Here is a 7,877-nt window from a genome sequence, read left to right as displayed (position 1 = left end):
AATTTTCAACTTTTCTCTTCCCTACCATAATGAACAACCTCCATTATTAAATTGTCAAAAAAAATTACATTAATGCTAACAAATGCCACAATATAAAATGGATCCCTCCCCAATCCCAACATCCCGCACTTTACTATTTCCCATTTTCTTAACACTTTTTTCTTCTTCTTTAACTTTATTTTTCCTTCATTCTTTATCATCTTAACTTTCAAATACCTTTTAATTATTATCACTCTATATTTTAATTTTCGTAATCATTTTTTCTTCCTTGAAATATTTTACGTTCATTTTTCAAAAGAAAAGATTATGAATAAAGTGTTTTTAATATTTTACTACTTAATCTCTATTAATCATCATTACCTCTATATTATTGAATATGAATCATCATTATTGAATTATAAAAAAAAAAATTCTTTTAATGTCACCAGATTTGAGGAAGGTGAAGAGTAGAGATGTCAACACAATTAAAAAAACTTATAATCATATCATATTTTATTATATTTTCATGCATTTGTTTTACACTATTGTATTCTATTTTACTCGCATAACCAACTCTCTTAACCACTATATTTTTTTCCAGTATCCTTTTTAACTTAATTTTTGTTATTGCTCTACTTCTTCATGGATTATACTCATAAAATATTTCACACCGTCTATTACAAAAAAAAATGTTAGAAAATAAACATGAAATGTCAAATATTACAAATAAAATATTTCAAAAAATAAATCTTATATATAAGTTTGCCTTATATAAAAGAAAAAGACATAAAATCATCACTTGGAACTCGTCAGCCAGATAAATTGGGCAACAGATATAAATTTGCCTTATGAAATGGCAGGAAAGAGGAAAGTTGAAAATTGGGCAATAAATAAATTGAAACTCGTCACCTAGGTGAATATTTTCTAGCTACATGGGAAACGTCACCTGATTTAACGTTTTGTGTAATTATTTTTCAGGTCTTCAAAGTCGTCATTTATCCTGATGCTTTCTTTTTGTTTTCTTCAACACTGGTTGCCATGTCACAACCGTAACGCCTTTAAAACTCGTCACTTCCATTGACGTTTCTTGTATCTTACGTGATCAAAATAATTTATTTTGGTAAATAGTTTTTTAATTAATTTATTTCAATAATTTTTTTTTATTTATTATGACCAAAAAGCCTGATATCTTAGTCATTAAAATTATTTAATTTATTTTGTTAAAAATGCTATAAACTAATGTTGAAAATAAGATCGATGATATGTATTGAATGGAGAGAATCCTTACTCCTTTTGTGTATACCTAACAACCCGTTGATTATGTCATCAAACTGGTTAAAACCAATGCAGCTTTATTGTTTGTTGAAAATCCTTGTGTGTGGTGATGTTGTTTGTTTCGCTTTAAGATCAATTTTGTAAAATATACCTAAAAATGGCATAGGTAAGAATCCAACCCTAGAACCATGATTGGGAACCTCATGTACCACCACTATACTATTTGTTTTCTTTTTGTTCATATTTTCAGGCAAATATAATATATTATACTTAAATTAAATTATATTTTATCCTACATATTTAACTGTTATACATTTGATTTAAATATGATAATTTAATTCAAGCAATTTATGTACTCGCAGACGATTTAACCGATCCTGCTTTATATATTAATTTATTTGATTTAATTGGTCTATAATTTATTGATTTCAATTTTTTAGATGTTTATTTAAAATTATTAAATTTATAAGTATAAAATACATATAACATGAATATTTTTATAAAAAAATATTAATAAAAATAATTTAATTATTGACTTATTAATTCAATCTTTTATCTACTAACCCAATACTCTTATGAATTTAATAACTTATTTGATTTTCAAAATTGGTGGCTAGTTGATGGACACTGACACTTGACATATATCAATTCAATTTTATTTTATTTTTTTATAATTGGATGACACTAACTAGTAACAAATAAAATATATTGATCAATGGTTTATAATTTCATATATCATTCTACTATTTTTTAATTGTAAGAAATAATTTTACCGACCAGCACAATTTAAAAAATTAAATTGGCTGAAAGTTTACTATTTCAATGATATTTTGTAATTTCATTAATTTCAAGACCAATTTGACTGATTTTTACATTTGCAAGGATTAAGACAATAATACATTGCTTTCAAAAAAAGAGGGTCAATAATACACATTCAATAAATATATGTAAATTAGATTAAAAATGTAATCTATACTAAAGTATTTAGCGAACTACTCCAATGTCCACACTAAAATTTTATTAATTCGTTTCACATCTTACTAAAAAAAATGTATATTATGCTTATAATATTATCTACAATAATTATATAACCAGATTTGGTATCCTATATATGGTTTAAATATTTCTTATATTGATAATATTTTAAAACTTTCACTTCGTAAATTGCTTTATTATTTTTAGAATAACAATAATAATAATGTACTATTATGTTCTTTTTTATTATGTTTATTTTCTTTTCTTAATATTTTTATTATTTTAAATTTCAGACTATTGTTCATTATTATTTTAATAACATGTTTATTTTTTAAAATTATACTATTTAACTAGTTTTTTTAACGCGTAGTTCATATGCCAAAATGACCCTCTTTTAATGATTTTATTTGTCATTCAATTATACTCGACAGTTTTTTATAGAATATAAAATATATTTCAGGAGATGTTTATTTTATGTTATCTTATTGTATTTTTGAGAATACATGGATATGGAATTTTTTTTCCTACGTTTTTTTTATTTATAATTTTACAAATTTTATTTTCGGACATGAAATAATTTTCATATCCCATGGTTTTATTTCTAAGAAAGGAAGTAAGTAAGTTCATTCTTATGATGTGACAATTACAATTTTTATTTTTATTCATTTTAATTTCATTTATACTCATTTTTATAAAGTTATTCTTGTCACTAATTAAACACATTTTTTTTAATATACCTGAAATGTCATTCTCATCATTATATTCCCAAAATTAGTATTCCTAAAATGAAAGTTTATAACTTCAAACAAACGCTCCATTATTATTTGTCAATGGATTAATTAAGCAATACACAATATAAATTAGCTCAAGTCTTTTGACATGAAGAGAGTTATTTTCTATTTCTACTTCTTCTATATTTTTTTTTCTCTACAATAATTTTTAGGACATTGATTTTGAGTATGAATTTTTTTTATCATAAACAAAGTTTATCCTAAAATTAACAATTAAACGTGTTGACTTCAACATAACATATTTCATTTACTTTATTTTATAACATGTTCCATATTATATCTTGTAGGAAATTGTTAAAGTCGCGGATGAAAAAACATTTTGTATTAATACTAATTTTTTGTTTTGGAAAATTCCTATATAAACTATTGTTAATCAAACAAAATTGTGAATCAAACACGTACTGCACTGACTAGGACCAATTAAAACCACTCAAAATCTGGTCGAATTATTCAATTCATCCAATCACACGTGTAAACCAATCATTTATTTAAAAAACAAGAGCTTAATTTCTATGTACTCTTAATATTAAAGTTTTTACACTTTCAACCTACAGTAAATTATGATACATATTGTAGCATAGTATTTTGATGCATAATAATTTGTAATTAAATTTCATTATAAAAAATCTTTTTGCGTTGTAATACATATAATATTCTTTTCCCTGGAAGAACCGAATGAGACACATTTCTTTTTAACCCTCAATCATTTGAAAAATACACTCCAAAATCCTAAAATTAAGGTCATGGTCATGGAGATCAACAAGTGAGAGGTGACTTATTGAAAACCAAATTAAGCTTCAAACAATTTTCGGATCATAGTCCACGTTTGTGACTTATAGCCCCTAGTGGGAACATCATGAGAGCCAATTAATATCCAACATACATTACTATTTTCTCTTTCCTCCTTTCTGATCATTGCACACCAATTGCTTCCATTCCTCTCAACCATCCCATGACCTAACCACAAAAATTCTTGTAAGTAAAAAGCCTATGTGCTCTTGCACTTCCTCAAGACATTACAATAGTTAACAACAAAATATTTTCCTTTTGCTTTATGATATGCATTTCTTATGTAAGTAATGAATAAGTGGTTTTCTTCATTGTCTATTTGGATTTACCAATACCATGTTCATGTCTATAGTTTTAGCCCTTAAATTTTACAAATTTTTACTTGATATGTTTACTTTCACATTCATTTATAGTGCAAGAGGTTATGCTTCTTTTTGTTTCTTGAGACTAATCATTGGTTCTCTTTGTTCAGTAACAGAACATTGTAGATATAACAAATCATAGACATAAAGAAGAAAAATGTCATCAAAGGAAAGCATGTATGGACCAAAAAATATCCTCATAACTGGAGCAGCTGGTTTCATAGCCTCCCATGTCACTACTAGGCTAATTAACAAGTACCCTTGCTACAAGATTGTGGCTCTTGACAAGCTAGATTATTGTTCCACTTTCAAGAATTTGCAGTCATGTAGTTCATCACCAAAGTTCAAATTCATCAAGGGTGATATAGCTAGTGCTGACATTGTGAATCACATTTTGATAGAAGAGGAAATTGACACCATTATGCATTTTGCTGCTCAAACACATGTGGACAATTCATTTGGAAACTCCATGGAATTCACCTACAATAACATCTATGGCACTCATGTGCTCCTTGAAGCCTGCAGGGTCACCAATTGTGTCAAAAGGTTCATTCATGTTAGCACAGATGAAGTGTATGGTGAATCAGACTTAGAGGCTGATATTGGAAACCATGAGGCATCTCAACTTCTACCCACCAACCCTTATTCTGCAACAAAAGCAGGTGCAGAAATGTTGGTGATGGCTTATCACAGGTCTTATGGTCTTCCAATTATAACTTCTAGAGGCAACAATGTTTATGGCCCCAACCAGTACCCAGAAAAGCTTGTTCCTAAGTTCATTCTTCTTGCCATGAAGGGTGAGAAGTTGCCAATTCATGGAGATGGATCCAATGTGAGGAGCTACCTCCATTGTGGGGATGTGGCAGAAGCTTTTGATGTCATACTCCACAAAGGAGAGATTGGCCAAGTTTACAACATTGGTACCAAGAAAGAAAGGAGTGTGCTACATGTGGCAGAGGAAATATGCAAGCTCTTTAAGTTGAATCCTAAAGATGTTATTCAGTTTGTCCAAGATAGGCCTTTCAATGACAAGAGATATTTCCTAGATGATCAAAAGCTCAAAAAACTTGGTTGGGAGGAGAGAACTCCTTGGGAGGAAGGACTCAAGATGACAATTGATTGGTACAAAAAGAACCCTGATTGGTGGGGTGATGTGTCCACTGCCTTAAACCCTCATCCAAGATTCTCAGCCATCAATCTCTCTGATGAGGCTCAATGGTCCTTCCAATATGGATACTCAAGGCTTGCAAGGTCATTTACTGAAATTGGTAGAAGCAAATCAGGGTTGAAGTTCTTGATATATGGTAGGACAGGTTGGATAGGGGGGTTGTTGGGAAAGATTTGTGATGAAGAGAGGATCAATTGGGAATATGGGAGAGGAAGATTGGAAGATAGGAAATCACTTATGGAGGATATAAGGAGGGTGATGCCAACCCATGTATTGAGTGCAGCTGGTGTTACTGGAAGGCCTAATGTGGATTGGTGTGAATCACACAAGGTTGAAACAATAAGGACCAATGTGGTGGGAACTTTAACACTGGCTGATGTTTGCAAGGAACATGGTTTATATATGATGAATTTTGCAACTGGTTGCATATTTGAGTATGATAAAGAGCACCCTCTAGGATCAAGCATTGGGTTCAAGGAGGAGGACAAGCCAAATTTCATTGGTTCCTTCTATTCAAAGACCAAGGCCATGGTAATATCTTTGAAATTTCCATTTCATCTTATTTATAGCAGTACCATGGTCTAAGTTTATTAGTTAAAATTGAACTCTGACACATCATGCATTTATAAAGAGCTTAATTACAGTTTTCGTCACCTAACTTTCTCAATTTGGTAAAATTCATGTTCCAATTTTTTCTTTTGCGAATTTAATCCCACTATTTTAATTATAAAATCTTAGTTCATGCGTTAACATCTTACACTTAACACAATAGTGAAGGGTTATTTTTTAGTTTGTAGAGAGATATTTTTTGGAAGAAATATATTGTTGTTGTTGTGCAAAGGAGATTTCCATGCATCATCTCATTGATGTGATATTATCCACTCTGAACTTAAATATTCATAAATTTATTTTTGGTTATTATCCAAAATATCTCATACCAATGGAGATTTTATATGTACTTATAAACTCATATTCATCTTCTTATTCTAATAATATGAAACTTTATAGTATTCCAACAAAATATTGACATGAGAGTGCAATAGAGTGGTATGGTAATACTTTTTGTCAAGTATTTGATATTAACAAAAAAAAATAAAATTGTACAATTAAAATAATGGAAATCAAATTCAACAAAAAAAACAATGACAAGTAAAATTTGCAAAATTGAAAAAGTAAGAGGGATAAAAAACACAATTAATTCTTAATATTTTCCTGCAATAATCACATTTAAGGATATGGAAAAATGCATGCAGGTGGAGGACCTTCTAAGGAATTATGAGAATGTGTGCACATTGAGAGTTAGAATGCCAATATCATCAGATCTTAGCAATCCAAGAAACTTCATCACAAAGATCTCCCGTTACAACAAGGTGGTAAACATACCTAATAGCATGACAGTGCTAGATGAGCTCTTACCCATATCCATTGAAATGGCTAAAAGAAACTTAAGAGGGATATGGAACTTCACCAACCCTGGTGTCATTAGCCACAATCAGATATTAGAATTGTATAGAGAATACATAGACCCCAAATTTAAATGGGAGAATTTTGATTTGGAAGAACAAGCAAAGGTAATAGTTGCTCCCAGGAGTAACAATGAAATGGATGCTTCCAAACTCAAAAATGAGTTCCCAGATTTGTTGTCCATCAAAGATTCCATTATCAAGTTTGTCTTTGAGCCTAACAAGAAAACTTGAATGTGTTGCAATTTTTGCACTTATCATATACCTTTGTATCTAAATTTTCATGTGGAAGACTGATTGTAAGAATCCAAACGTAGGTTTGTGTTCATGTTCATTTTGTAATTTATATAGTCACCATAATCATACTCTTTTGTATCCAATGTTTTGTAGTTTTCAAGTTTGTATGTTAAAAAAAGATTTAATTACTCATTTGATTCTTGTAATTTATCTGTTCGAACTTTATTACGTTGGTCCTATACATAAAATTTTTAAGTTTTAGTTCAAATTCAGTGCATCTTGATCCTCAATGTCAGTTGTCCTCTAACTCTATTAACTTTGGTTACTAAAAGTGTCAAAAAAAAAAAAATAAGAACATTTTTAATCAGGGAAATAATTTATTTACAATTTTACGCAGCTATTTTTTTTTTTATGGTCTTAACTTTACAATACCATGTACAGATGTCAATGTCATGGACTGAAACGCATTAAACTTCTATGCTAGTTATGTTACTAAAGTTCAATTTTTATGTAATAGGGTCAAAATAGTAAAGTTCAAATAAGTACATGGGAAATTAAACTTAAAAGAATTATTGGCATTTTACAATTTTGGATTGACTCCATGCTAAGTTAGTTGCCATGCTTTTAACTTTGATGCTAATTATGTAAGGTTTTTTTTTTTTTTTTTTCCAGAAGTTATGCGAGTTTATAAAAATATTAAGAATAGATTAATGACAAAAAGATTATTATAAAAAATATATATATTATAAATAAAAAAAATAAAAAAAACATCTAGGTGCGGTTATTAATTCAAGAAAAAGGCGAAATCTTTCTGAAAGCAAAAAAAAAAATAGTGAAT

General features: G+C 29.0%; 1 protein-coding gene across 2 annotated transcripts; it reads left to right on the top strand.

Moving 5' to 3' along the window:
* The first annotated feature begins 3,870 nt into the window (after positions 1-3,870).
* On the top strand, positions 3,871-7,231 carry LOC109807164 (trifunctional UDP-glucose 4,6-dehydratase/UDP-4-keto-6-deoxy-D-glucose 3,5-epimerase/UDP-4-keto-L-rhamnose-reductase RHM1). 2 transcript variants are annotated; one of them, XM_029270725.2, is made up of 3 exons: positions 3,871-3,995; positions 4,282-5,870; positions 6,593-7,231. In XM_029270725.2, the coding sequence occupies exons 2-3, from the start codon at positions 4,329-4,331 to the stop codon at positions 7,034-7,036; spliced, it is 1,986 nt and encodes a 661-aa protein (XP_029126558.1). In that variant the 5' UTR covers positions 3,871-3,995; positions 4,282-4,328; the 3' UTR covers positions 7,037-7,231. The 2 variants fall into 2 exon arrangements, with proteins under 2 accessions (XP_029126558.1, XP_020225280.2); XM_020369691.3 differs by having other exon boundaries at positions 3,977-4,092.
* The last annotated feature ends 646 nt before the right edge of the window (positions 7,232-7,877 follow it).

The sequence above is a fragment of the Cajanus cajan genome, chromosome 9, assembly GCF_000230855.2.
Source record: "Cajanus cajan strain Asha chromosome 9, NIPB_CcT2T_4, whole genome shotgun sequence".
NCBI lineage: Eukaryota > Viridiplantae > Streptophyta > Magnoliopsida > Fabales > Fabaceae > Cajanus > Cajanus cajan.
The sequence above is the reverse complement of the archived record's forward strand: the minus strand, read 5'-3'. Positions and strand labels throughout refer to the sequence as shown.